General features: G+C 35.4%; 2 protein-coding genes across 2 annotated transcripts; both read right to left on the bottom strand.

Moving 5' to 3' along the window:
* Positions 1-3425: 3425 nt before the first annotated feature.
* Positions 3426-4676, bottom strand: LOC139718988 (uncharacterized). Its single transcript, XM_071630427.1, has 3 exons — positions 4505-4676; positions 3719-3793; positions 3426-3451 (listed from the first exon to the last, which is right to left on the bottom strand). Exons 1-3 carry the CDS (start codon positions 4674-4676, stop codon positions 3426-3428), a joined length of 273 nt encoding a protein of 90 aa, XP_071486528.1.
* Positions 4677-10595: 5919 nt separating this feature from the next.
* On the bottom strand, positions 10596-14656 carry LOC139718986 (uncharacterized). Its single transcript, XM_071630426.1, has 4 exons — positions 14604-14656; positions 13400-13578; positions 10943-11017; positions 10596-10621 (listed from the first exon to the last, which is right to left on the bottom strand). Exons 2-4 carry the CDS (start codon positions 13569-13571, stop codon positions 10596-10598), a joined length of 273 nt encoding a protein of 90 aa, XP_071486527.1. The 5' UTR covers positions 13572-13578; positions 14604-14656.
* Between the last annotated feature and the right edge of the window lie 273 nt (positions 14657-14929).

Raw genomic sequence — 14929 nt, 5'->3', positions numbered from 1 at the left:
TGGGGACAATTTCCCTTTAGAGCAGGACACCGATATATAGGGTAAAATTCCCTTTAACGTAAGACAACTATCGGAAACAAACATTTCGGCAAGAGAGAGAGGGGGAGGGAGAGAACACACCTACATCTTAGTATGTGGATTGAGTGTAGTTTAATAAAAATAGGACAGTCGGTTGCAAAGTTATGAATTTTCAAAGTTTCAGTACCGTCGTCAGTGGATGAGAGGACTATGACAGTTCCAGACGGCACTGCAGGACAATGATATAAAGAAAAAAGAATGAAAAGTACACATTCCTTTCCCCTGATACCGACATACTGTAAAAGTAATTAATTTCCCTGCTTTCTGAAAGAGGTATAGGTCAAGTGCTCTTTCATTGTGTTCGGAAAATGAATACGTTGAATTCTCTTTACTTTTTCTTTATACTGTACCGTCGATATGAGAAGATATCACGAATTGCTGTAGTCTTCTCATCCAGCTATGGCGGCACTGAAAGTTAAACAATTTATAACATTTAAACTTACTATAATATAACAAGTATAACAACCCTCGCCCAGGCCAGGGAAGCCGACGAATCACCACGCAAGGGAAGAAGATGTCAATCAAAGCGCTCGGTGATAAAAAATGCCTCAATTATTGAAGAGAACCAGCTGTTAATTTGTTATAAGATTGCCAGTAACAATCTCAAAAAGGAACATCGATACAGATCTCTAGAGAACGCCTCGTGCCGAATGGGGCTCGGGAGACGGTGAAGTTAGGCCGCATTGCGGCGAGCACACCGGCCTCTCGAGCCTCTACAATTGACTGCCTCCCCCTCTGTACTGCCAGACTGCAGGCGCTGTCGCCATAGCTGCCTAGCTGCACTGCTGAATCCCCAGCCGTACGTGGCAGAGATCAGTTGAGAAACTCCCCCGTACCTACGGTTGAGTGAATCAAGCGAAAATCGCAGGGTGCGTATAGAAGACTGTCCTTGCTAGCTGCGGCATGTGGCTCTGCGTATTCTCCGAGTAATTACCACCTCTTTGAAGATATTTTTTCGCCTATCAAGAGGTCGACCGTTTTGGATATGTGACTTCCACGACGGGAGCAGGTTTGATTATATTAGTTAGTGGTGATTTCTTTTTTGTACCTCCATTCTTTCTTCCAAGCAGCATATTTCTCTCGATAGTTCACTCTCGCTCTCTCAGACTCACCGAGACAACGTGTGTTACACTCATTTTCTGGCTTGCTTCTCGTACTTAGGTTACAATTCCATTAATGACAATCAAAATAATGACTACAGTCACCATGTAAATAGTTGTGCTATTATCGCGAGGTATTCTTTTACTGGTTTCACCCCACAGCAATAATCATGTGAATGAGAGAGAAAGATACTCTACGCCAGCTGCTGTTAACTGAAGTGACATCATCATGTCACTTCTGTAGTCTTTATGCATGCATTTCTTTTGTCGAAATCGTGATCCTGGTAGCAGAGGTTCGATGATTGGAGAATTCGTCGACATTTCTGTTTATATTCCCTCTCCAATGCCAGCTTCTGCAAATTATTTGAAAATTAAGAAGTATCGGACAAAAAAAGAATGGGAAATAACGTTAAGAACAAAAACAAACCGCACGTATAATGATGATTCAAAATCAAATGAAGGCCTTCACAATCATAATAAAGTTGATAACCGAATCTCATGCAAGAGAATGTATCGCACAAACACACACACACACATACACAAACACACACACACACACACATGAAGGTCAAGACAAAATAACTTGTGGTATATACACCGTACGTGTACTCGATTAAAATGAAATAAAGATGAAAATAACATGAAATCAAGACGACAACCGTAAATACTGAAATAGTACAATCGGTGAATCTGCCAGTGATATCTTCAGCTAGAAAATTTACCAGATTCTCAATGATGCAGTTCTATTATTTCAAATTTCTGCTAAGTCGAAAAAAGGGGGAATTTCTTGTTCACATTAACATTCCTAGAAAAAAAAAATATTGAGACTGGCAAACTTATTTTATCTGTTTTACCGATGTTCTCAAAGAATATCGAGGATTGCTTGTTTGTGTGGCCAATTCTATAAAATAAATGATCTGGGTTTGGCAGTTTTTTTGTTGTTGTTTTTTGTTTACTCTAAGAAATATTCCACTTTAAAAGGTCTTTCTTCTTATTTTTTACCTCAACATTGGATGTGTGGGCAAAATACCCCCTATACTCCCATGAACCTGTTGATAACGTATTCATAGGTACTGTTTAAGCTGAGTATCATTTTGTGTGAACAATAGGCAAACCTTTTCTGAAGTAGGCAAACTATTCCTGTCCTTTTTTTTCTTTCTTCTATTCTATACATTTCTCTACATAAGACGCACTTCCCTATATATATTTTCTTCTCTGTGTGTATTATTGTTTATGTATAACAGCTGCAAGCATATCAAGCTACGCTTAAACTATAGTCGTTCTGTATTTCATTTCATTTCATTTTTATTTCATTTCCGGCCAAAACATATAATATGACAATTTCAAAGAAACAAATTAAGTACAATGTAACTATTACATTTCCAAATGAAATTTAGATGCACGTCATTTGTTTACATGACTCAATAAACATACTAGTATTATCTATTGTATCGTGTATACAGTTTTGTTGAATATTTTTTAAGTACATATTATTATAGTGCATATCATAAACAATTTGTTCAAGTACAATGATAATGCAGAAATGGTGTCCCTCAAAATATAATAAAAATTATTCGGTTTCGTTAAATTTTGATCCTAGCAATGCTTTTGCAACTTTGTGATTTAGAGACAATTAAAGCTATAAATGTGCATATGTGTGATGTATGTATGTATAAGATGTATATTTATCTATGTATGTATATACATTATATGGAGATATATATATATATATATATATATATATATATATATATACAATCGTAAGTAATTATATATTGTGTGTATATTACCATGTACACACTATATGCGATTGTATATGTATATGGAGATTAAGAAATTAAGACAGATAGATGTTTGCAACCCTGCTTGTTCGTTCTTATCTCTCTTATACTCCTCCTACCACTCTTCATCCTCACCAAAGCAAAACAACAAAACACCATCTTCATATCACGCTCTTCTTACATAATCACGAGAGCTGTTTGCCAAACGTTGACAGACCACGAGACCCAAAACTAAACAACACCGAGCAGCCATAGCCTTTTAGTTTTATATAAGATTTATTGCTTCAATCTATTTCATAGCATACTCTGGGGCGAAAATCAGGAACAAAAACTAACACTTGATGATCGCAGCGGCTATATACTCCAAAGTCTATATGACATTCGCGTGGTCATTGAACCTGTCCTGGCTCTTTCCGAGAGTGACTCGGGTCAGGGGTCATTTGAGGGGTCATGGCGGATTTCTGGTTTAGATGCCCTCTCCTCCGGCAGCTCCTGAAATGAAAAACGAAAATAACAGATGATAAAAAAGTAGAACGATGAGTAAAAGAACAATATAGTTTACGTTTGCTTAGTGACAAGAAAAGGCTTAAACAAAGAGAATATACCAACGTTACATATCAAGTAAAATCCTATATATCTAAACAATCGCTTTCAAAGGCAACTAAAAGAAACAGACGTCCGTTTTGTTAAACCATAACACACACACTCACATGTACACCGACAGGCAGACAAGGATATTGTTATCTAACAACAGCTTACCTGAGCAGAAGGCGAACTTGCCACCTCGTCGACTGCACCAGCAGGTCTGGTCCTCGTTCAGCTGGGTGGCACACGCTGCAAAGAAATTGGCGGGGAAAAAAGGAAATGAGTGGGAGCCAGGATAAAAAAAAAAAAACAAAACCCTCTCCATAATATAAGATATGTTCATAATTTGGTCATCTCATCTTATTAATTTCTTTGATCTTACTTTTATTTTTTTTCTTTCCAATGTATACATAGATTCTGTCAAACCTGTACGATATTCGAAAAACACATGTGACTTAGGTTTGACCTTTTTTTAAAATAAAACTTTGTATCACAAACAAAGAAAAGCTTGCATGGAGAGCTTCAAAAGTACTGTAAGGATTTGTTTAAGAGAACACTTTTACGCACATATGAATAAATAGATGAAGAATCAAAATTCATACATTGAAATCTGTCCTAATGGGAATATCCAAACAAAAGGTTACGTTATGAAGTTACTTAGCAATGACAAACAATAATTTTCAGCAACCAATTATATATGATCATATTAAACGCACTCTTTGGAAATATATGACGTGTAATCTACTAGGACATTCGAATATATTTTATTACTTTCTTTGCTTTTCAGCAGTTTTAATATCACATATCTCAAATTAATGAAATGGATATATATATATATATATATATATATATATATATCTTTTTTATTTAAACTCTTCAATATGCATAAGAATAACATCACATCTTAAAGAAATGTAGAGGCAGGTTTTAGAAAAGCAGACAAATGCAAGTGATACTTACGCTTGTACTTCCTCATGCTCTGGCCCCTCTTCTCGGCGAGGTAGAACTCCTGCATGACCGGGTCCCTCTTCATGAACTCCATGTCGGCGGCGTACTCATCTCCCTCGGCGAACTCGAGGGCTGAAGCGACGACCACGAGGGCCATGAAAGCGATGAGGACCTTGCTAACCATGATGACTCTAAGACAAAAGAAAACACACACATATGTATATATATATATATATATATATATATATATATATGTACATGAAGAGCTTGCAACCAAATGGCGCTAAATCCATTGAAAAATGATGGATTTAGCGCCTTTCCGAAGCAAGTTCTTCATGTATATATATATATATATATATATATATATATATATAAAATTTTATATATATATATATATATATCATATACAATACCAAAAGTTTATTTCGGCACACAAATTTTCTAGCGATTCACCCTTTCTCAAGTGTTCTTGTGAATCAAGAGCATTTGAGAAAGGGCGAATAGCTCGAAAATTTGTGTGCCGAAATAATCTCATGGTAATGGCAACATGAATTTGATTTCTATTTAATATGTACATAATATACATACACACACACACACACACACACACACACACACACACAAATACCCACATACACACACACACATATATATATATATATATATATATATATATATTACATGTATATGAATATATATATATACATACATGCAATTTCATTTTGGCTCACCTGTCATATAGCTTGTTTTACTATCTTTACTATTTATCCTTACTGTTAAACTGCCCTTGCAATCTATCGTCACCTTATCTTTGAGGAAATCAAAATTGAGTGATTCATTGATAGAACATCTGGAAGACAATCAAAATAAAAATTTTTGAACAATGATATGTATAAAGAGCCATTAGACCTTTTCCTCACCAACCTGCCAAGATAGGCCTACCATTTTCATTGCATGTGAATTGGTTGACATACTGACTAGTATACTGACTTAACTAAATTTATGGGAAAAACTCATTGTTTTCAGAGTCGATATCATAAATCATGCTTGAAATGTTCAACATTCAGGATTGTTTCTTGTTTTGGTATGACATTCAGCAATCGTTCAGGCCTGGGTTAAAATTTCGTACATTTAGGTTTGAATTGATTATTATGAGCTTACATAATAGCGTTAGAATAATTCTATTTAGGGTTGATATCACATTAAGGCTTAAAATGAACCATATTTATGATTTATATCAAATTTGATGCTGTTACTACATGGATTGTAGAAGTTATACAACGGAAAAGTTAAAGCTAGGGTGCTGAGAATACGACGGTAATACTCACGTAGTTGTAATGGATGTGAGTTGGAAGGTCGACTGTTGAGGTTCTCTTGGAGGCGTCTGATGATCTTTACCCGTCAAACGACTGCCTTTTATATATTTCTTGATCAGAGCTAATCCAATAAAATAATTACCAAGCGATAGAAAAAGAGAGATTGTGTATGTTTGTGTGTGTGTGGGGGGGGGGGGAGAGGAAAGACTACTTACGTTGTTATTTGACGTGAAATTTCTTCCTGATTCCCTATTAAGTAAATTAACTTTTCCCTGTTCTTTTTTCTCTATGTGTAGAAGCAAACAAAGTCATATAATCAAAGCAAAATGGAACCCTTCCATCTGGCCAATTCTCGCTTAGCTGATATGCGTTTGAGGCTCCATTGGTCATGTATTTCATATCCCACGTAATCGAAGTGATGATGTCCTTTTGACGAGCAATCAGTTCCTGTTTGTATGAGTCATCGATCTGTTACGTTAAGGTGAGAATAAAGAGTCAGTCTTCAAGAATATACTCACAGGTGTTGAACGTCCGTCATGCCCCAGTTATAACTTCCACTCCTCCAGATTTTCGATAAATACATCATTTAAAATCCTTTGGAGTTTATGCTTTAACCTAAGTTTTCAAGACAGAACCGTTTTTTCTTTATTACAGACTAAAAGTATAAAAAGGAGACCATCCCTTCCTTCCTGAAAATCTTTCCCGTTTCCATATTCTGCTAAAAGCTAAAGTCTTACTTTCTCAAAGGGCCATGACCTAAATTTGGCGTTTTTGAATTGATGAATGTCTGCTTGCTTGTGTGGCAAACAGTTGGCAATCATCACCTTGACAACTCTAGGTTTTTAAAAGACCAAGGACTTTATAGTTTTCAGACAGTGTGTATTATCGTTGTATGCTGAACACAATTTTGAACGGTAAAAGATTTCAATTATCACCCCATTGTTCTTAACATTAAAGTGGAATCAATAAATCTATATAGTCAAATGGAAATGTGTAATGTTTGATAATTAAATGCACACACACACACAAAATATCACATTTACATTTACATTCGTATGCTGTGACTCTATAAGTAGCTATCACCATATTTTCCCTTACCTAGCATGCGTCTAAACAATCTCATGCTCAACACCTCATATTCAAAGTATTATACCTCGATGGAATCTCTAAGCATTTTTTGGATGTTGGTAAGATTGTTATATTCTAAATATTAAAAGATTGACAAGAATGTTTCACATTCCCTTTTTTAATCTATTTATGTTATTTATGTTATTTATGCCAATTATGCATTTATCTATGTTTGGTTTCTCTGGTGATGGCGTTTCATGATGTTGTTTGTTTATACTATGAGAAAAAGGTAATATTATATCTACCTAAAAACGTAGAAATGGAATTGGAAATGTTCCGTGAATAAGTCACGGAAAAGGAAGGTCGAGGGCTTATTGATGTGAGTTTGTCTTTTTTACTAATTATTTATTGTTCATAAATGATTGATTAGTGATTTGTAATTGTGATTGATAGACTGATTAATTGATTGACTGATTGATTGATTGATTGATTGATTGATTGATTGATTGATTTTAATTCATTTTCACTGTCTGATCAAAAAACTATGAAACAAGCATAACTGAGTTACAATGATTATTACAATTATTACTATACAATAGCAGTTTGTCCATTTTTATGTTAAAAAATAATCCGAACAATAATACATGTACTTGTAACATCACTTGCAACACTTGCAGTCGCAAGAACCAAAGTAGGGGAGCGTAATAAAATCAAAAGTTAGTTTGTTAAATCAAATTTAGTGATATTGTACAGTCTTTTACACTCGACGATATACCTATCGATACACAAAACATGTTCTTGATCAAACTGCTAAAGCATTTTCATTTTCCTAGCCTTGACATAATAATTGAAAATGTGGCCAGAGCCACTGAAATTTAGGAAACCCATGACTGGTAGAGCCCCAATTAAATGACTTTGAGATAAACTCAATTACCATGACCTTTAAAACTAAACAGAGAAAAGAAAAAACACCTAATGTCATGGATCAACGCCATGTTATAACTAATTATGCATTTGAATTTATTGCCACTTCATGGGGTTGAACACCGTGATCAGCAGAGCTGGTTTCCATATGGGTCAACATACATACATAAATAACGGTAAAGTGCAAAAAAAAAATACATACATCTTCAATATAAACAAATATCATGGCTGTATACACAACAATACATTTAGAACAATAGAAGACACATAGAACGAACATAGAACGATTCAAATGTAAAATACATGTAACACAGCTATGATTTCATTACAATCCCTAAATTAGATGATATAATATTGTATAAAACACTGCCCATCACTACATGAATATAGATTTAACAGTACATCAAGCAACAATCAATAACTAAAAGTGCCGCAAAGAGTAACACAACAGAAAACAAACTTTCAAAAAGCAAGATACTAAATTAATGTAAAAAAATGATAATCTCGTCTTGTTCACTTTATATCTTCTATTTCCCTCCCCCCCCCCTCTCTCTCTCTCTCTGCACGTGTTATTCCTGCATCATTTAGTACCACGTTGATATGACATTAAACATTATTTATGACGTAAGAAGAAGGAATTAATGTTATTCATCGTGTCATTGAAGACTTGTGAAAACTGCAAACCAGGTAAGGGTGTAGTCATTATAGACATAAACAAAAGAAAAACGCGAGAAAGTCATAAATTGAAAGGATTTCAACTGATTTCGACAGTGGACAGTTTGATACATGCCTTCCAAGACATTTACAGGTTTGATTGATGCAGATTCGTTAGGTTTGTTTGTAAATTCAGTCTTTCTATCAAGCAACGTTATTATATCATTAAATCACTCTTACCCCTCAGACCTTTACCTTACAGACTTTTCATTTCTGTACGAGTAACAGTACAACTTGTAATACATGCTGTATTTCCTGGTTTATTTATTTCATTTACACTACAATTTCCATTGATAGCAATCGAACGAATTGTAATGTTAAATGTGATGAAAATATGATATTTCATATTACAATATTATGTATAGTGCATTACCTATTGTTTTGAGATACAGTATAAATTCATTGAAAATTAAATTGAAAAAAAAATGATACCTGTACCAATTGTGGTGTTGCTAAAAAAAACAACTGTCATTTAAAATCAGTTTAACTTTGTATTTTGATATCATAAGCCTTGCCTTGTGTTTAGCATGATATATAACATGATGATTTATCAAATCCGATCCTGAAGTTAAAGAGTGGTTTGCTACATTGAATATCATAATACATATCTATATATCATATATCATATTATGTATATCTTAAAACATTTCCCACTTTTGATCCTTAATATGTCAAAAACTATATATAAAAAAACACTGAAATTGGTATGAGCAATAACTGATAAAGTGTACAATTTTGTTGAAGGTAAGTTGAAAATGGAGCATAAATCAGTTTCAATAAACTCAAGATTTATTTTTATTGAAGTAAGGTTTCAGATTTTGCTCTATTTTCAACCCTCTGTTCAAAACTTTCACTTTGCACAGGGGTTAATTGGTGTGTATGGGAGTGTGTGGTTAACACCCAGACAATGGTCCTAAACAATGGCCAGGGTTTGAATGCTCTATTACACTATCACAGCTAGTCTTTTATTCATCCTGAAATGTAGTGTATGCAAGCACATGAAAACATGTGCTTACTTTTTTCATGTGCATGCATTTTACCCCTTACCATGAATTCAGACTAGCAGTAGATGCCCTGGGCAATCCATCATGAATTATTAATAAAGCATCCATGCGCGTCTGAGCAAGAGACCAGAAGCCTAGTCAGCAGAGCTCTGAAAAGGTGGTATTTGTGGTATTCATGTCTATTGTTAAGGGTCATTGGAAGCACACATTCTCATACAAATCATTGGTTCTTGTGTAAAGTTTGATTTTGTACAGAGAGTTCAAATTCGACCAAAATCTGGAACTTAACTTTAGAATTAATCATGGATTTTATAAAAAAAAATGATTCATGCTTTCATATTCGAATCACCTTCAACTAAATTATACACTATTCAGCTATAACTCATATCAATGACAGTGGTATGTATAGTTTCGTAACTATTACAGATCAAAAGTAGAAAATGGTGGGGTTTTTTTGACACCTACAATGTATATGAATTTTCTTTTCGAATAATCTTATCCCAATAATGCGTAGTGTCTTGCGCAACTGGTGTCACTCTCTATCATCATAATCCTGCCAGTTCCTGATACTACTTTTGTTACTCTGTGTTTTACAGACACTAAATGCACATATCATACTGTACATTTATATATACGTGTGTGTATATTTATATATCATATTGTCAATGTCTGAGTGAGTGCTTGTGGATCTAAAGAGAGAGAGATAGATATGTACACCTCTTTTTGTTTGTTCTTGTTTATCTTATACTCCTACTAACATTCTCCATTTCTAGTACAGCAAAACACCTTCATCATACCAACAATTCTCTCACCATTCTTAGAATTATTTGCAAAAATAGACAGACGACAAGACTAGGTCTAAACAACGCTATGCGACGCAACCGTTTTTTAAAATATTCGTGTTTATTCTAGGCCATGGCAAAATCTGGGTTAAAAATCATAGAAACTAACAAGTGATTATAGCAGCTGCTACATCAGAATCTACATGACATTCTCTTGGTCGTTGAACGTGTCCTGGCTTTTTCCGGTTGTAATTCGGGTCAGGGGTCATTGAAGGGGTCGTGACGGAGTTCCTTTTTAGATGCCCTCTCCTCCGGCAGCTCCTGAAATGAAGAATCGCAGTATAATATGTAATTATAGTAAACAATATGTAATATATAGTGATATATATATATATATATATAATAAAAATGAAGAAACTTTTTCTTTAAGCTGAAGGAAAGAGCGATACAACGTATTACTCACTTGACTTATGCAAAGTGGGAAAGGCTAAAGCCAAAAAAAAAGACATTGATTGATACAGACATTAAGCAAAACACAAGAGCAAAGTTACACTAAACACCCTCTCTCTCTCTCTCTCTCTCTCTCTCTCTTCTCTCACGGACGCACCGAAACAGACAGACAAACATATAAGAAAAGCTCACCTGTGCAGAAGGCGAACTGGTTTCCTCGTCGGGTGCACCAGCAAGTCTGGTCTGAGTTTATCTGGTTAGCACACGCTGCGAACAGAGTGGAGGAATATATCATGTTATGTTATGTTATGTTATAAAGTCCTATCTACCCAGGGTAGCCTCTTCAGTGTTGTCACTGCTCTACCAGAGGGCCCTGCCATTATTATTACCCTAGCATTACCACGTATCCATTCATGCACCTGGGTCGAGAGGGACATGGTGGGTAAAATTAACTTGTCCAAGGACGTAAGCACTTTGAGGGAATCGAACTCGGGTCCTCCGATTGAGAGTCGAGAGTCTTATCCACTTTGTCACATCGCCCCGAAATAAAATGACGAATAAAGAAACAAAATAAATGAATGAGACCTAGAAAGGGGATTCAACTCATTTTCTTCATTACATCTATCTAACATTTTGTATTTTCATTAACAATGTACAGATAGCTTCTGACAAAACCGTACAATATTTGACAAGGTAATAGCTTATCTCTCCCTTTGTTGCTATGTTTTTAATCATATTAAAGGCACAACTTATCATTTGCAGATGAAACCAAAACCCATCATCGGCGCTTGAAAATAGCTCTAAAATGTGAGTTAGGGATAGAAACAAACAATTTAAAAATTTGAAGAAGTATAATCGATGTTAAGTATTGTTAAATATACAAAATGTGAACAATAGTTTATAAAAAAGATTTCCAGGCTAAACCGCCCACAGTTATGATCTAATGAGAAATATATTGATATATCCTTATATTTTAGGCTTCATTGCAAAAATTTTATAATTCATGGTAGGATGTTTTGTGATACAACTGAGATACACATATGCATCAAAAGTGATATCTTGAACATTTGAATCACTGCTTCCAAAGGTGAACAGGACCTTTAAGACCTGAAAGTCAGAGGAATCAAAAAGACTGAACCAATTGTTCATGAGAACGGAAAACACTTATCAACCACAGAAAGCACGTATCACTATTTAAAAATCTAACATGTCGCCAAAATCACCTTGATATCATTATGATCACATCTTACGAAGTAATAAATAAGGCAGGTTTTTATCCCCTTCTCATTAGGTACTGGAGGTCATCTGTACCGCATGTGCGTTCCCGATTTTGGGTTAAATCTGGAGGGAAAAGTAATTATTTTTAGGGGTTCAAGTCGAGAAAAAAATCTCAGAAAATATAAAATCGAATGATATATAGAGAGTTTCAGTATTTCTCCATGAATAATGTTCTTAATCAGGCATAGTTATCAAATCTTTCCCAACTTATCCTGAAATAGGGTCCCGAATGGGGTTAGTTTGACATCCCCGAAAAAAACCCACGAAATATAGTGGGAGTTCTTGGTGTTTGCCAGATCTCCCGAATATCCCTCATATATTGATGCAGGGAGATGCACCTCCCTGATTTATGTGTATGTTTTGCTGCCAGGCACAGCGGGCCGGGATTCTTTTCTCAGGACATTTGTGACCGTGCACCTCAAAACGAACGTAAAGTCGCACACACTGATTTTGCGTGAGGACTGAAAATAAGTGAAATGGGTCAACCTAGCCGAACTTGACTTTTTCATATTTTCTGAAAGAGCGGGTCTTCTTTTACATTATGCTAAAATTTGGTATCATAAAACGGGCAGGAAAGTGTGTTTTTTAGCAGTTTATCTCGAACATTTTGGTAGAATAGTGTGATTAGGTGTGTCTTTAGAATCCCTTTTGCATTTCTGAAAAACCTTGTCCACACTCTTTACTTTCAACTCTAATAACTTTTGAAAGGATAGTGCTACTGCTTTGAAAGTTGGCATTAATTATGGACAGAATGTGTTAATGAGGCATGCTTAATTTCAGTTTAATCTGATAATTCCGTCATTGTCGTTACTCTGGCGGTTTACTTCCTGTTTTTTGTCCTATTCATCGCACAGCCAGCACGGTTTGGTAAAGATTAAACGCTTGAATAGACACTGTACTTCAGAGCCTCTTTTCTCAGTTCACACTTTTCCTGAGTTTGTACTTTCTTTCCAATATTTAGATAGGTTAGGAGAGTCCATTTGATTTGAGTTATACATAATTTTAAAGCTTAAAGTCTGCTCTTTCAGAATAGAACACTAAAAATTCATGTCTTGCGACTTTTTGTTTGTTTTGAGGTGCAGGGTCACATTTAGCCATAAGCACTGTACATACGTCATGCTGTTTTGCTAGCTTCCCTTCCAGATACCTCGATAAAGTGTAATTTTTGCTGGATTCCCTTTCAAAGCCTGTGATAGTTTGTCAAAATTCTAACCCCTTCCCATCCGAAAAGGAATCCTAAAATTCTAAAAAGAATCTGGAGCATAACTTTATGTGTATGACTGACCGCCTGAGTGGGGGGGGGGGGGGGGTTGTTATTCATGCAAGTGCATGCGCATCTAACCTTAGTCATGCAGGGTTCATGTTACTTACGCTTGTACTTCCTCATGCTCTTGCCCCTCTTCTCGGCGAGGTAGAAGTCCTGCATGACCGGGTCCCTCTTCATGAACTCCATGTCGGCGGCGAATTCGTCATCGACCTCCATCTCGAAGGCAAAAGCGACGACCACGAGGGCCATGAAAGCGATGAGGACCTTGCAGACCATGTTGACTCTGCGACAAAAGATTTTTGAAACGATACTTGGGGTAAAGATTCAACTTATTATTTTTTCTTTACTTGAATCTTACAACTCCTGTAAATGAGGCTTAAAGGGACTGTACAGTACTGGTTCAGATGGGGATTCAGGTTTATAACATTCCTAAGTGAGATAATGAGAAACCTCATATGAAATATGAAAGAGCATGTAATTTCAAGAAGGATTCAACGTTTATTTGATGGAGTTGGTTTTCAAATGGCTGATATATCCAACAAAGTAATAATAATGAAAGGCGACAGGCCACGCCTTTTATTAGGATCTCTTTGTTTCACCTTGTTTTTGGATATCTCAGCCATTTCAAAACCGATTTTCATCAAATAAACTTTTGATACCCCTTAGAATTACATGCTCTTTGACATCTCATAGAGTGGTTTCTGAATATCTCGCAAAACGTTAAAAACTAAATCCTCACCTGAACCAGAAATGTACAGCCCCTTTAATGTTATCTTAAGAATACCTAAATGGAGAGACTGGTTGATCGAGTCTTTGGTAGGCTGTCAGAGTGAATAATAACAATAATGATAGTAATAATAATAATAATAATAATGACAATAATATCAATAATAATAATAATAATAATAATAATAAAAATATTAATAATAATAATGATAACAGTGTGCACAAAGAGCCACGGGACACTCCTAAAAAAAATGACAAGATCGTACTAGCATTGCACATTTGGTGATGGCTGCATCACCTCTAAATCTAATGTCGACCCTATACTAACTAATAATTCCATTTAGGGTTAAATCTTTACATTATAATAGGATCGTAATTGCATCTAGAGTTAAAACGTATCAGTTTTTTTTTTCCGATTATTACATTTAGGGCTGAAATAAGATGTACTAAATTAAGGTTTGACTTGGTTAATAAACGAGGCCTAAATTTAAAGTCTATATTACATTTAACGTTGTAGTTACATTTATGGGGGATATAACGGAAAAGTTTACATGTAGCGGACAATGAAATGGTGATACTCACGTTAGGCAGTTGTCTGAGTGTGATGGAAGTGTAGAAAGGTCGACTATGGAGGATCTCTGGATGCCGTCTGGTGGTTGCTACCCGTCAAACGATTGCCTTTTATATATTTCTCGATCAGAGCTAATCCCATTTGATGTAACGAACATGTCTCATAACCACATCCCGTGACATAAAGAGATAAAAGGAAAGAGGAAAGACCATATGCGTTGTTAATACCAGGCATTTGCTCGCCAATCCCTAAAAAGTAAATTAACTTTACCCTGTAGGCACTCCCTTTTTTTCCAAAAAAAAAAAACAAAACTAAACAAAATAAAACATTGTAAAAA

Source organism: Diadema antillarum, unplaced genomic scaffold (genome assembly GCF_040938485.1).
Source record: "Diadema antillarum isolate AM-2024a unplaced genomic scaffold, OU_Dant_1.0 scf00000103, whole genome shotgun sequence".
Taxonomy (NCBI): Eukaryota; Metazoa; Echinodermata; class Echinoidea; order Diadematoida; family Diadematidae; genus Diadema; species Diadema antillarum.
The sequence above is the reverse complement of the archived record's forward strand: the minus strand, read 5'-3'. Positions and strand labels throughout refer to the sequence as shown.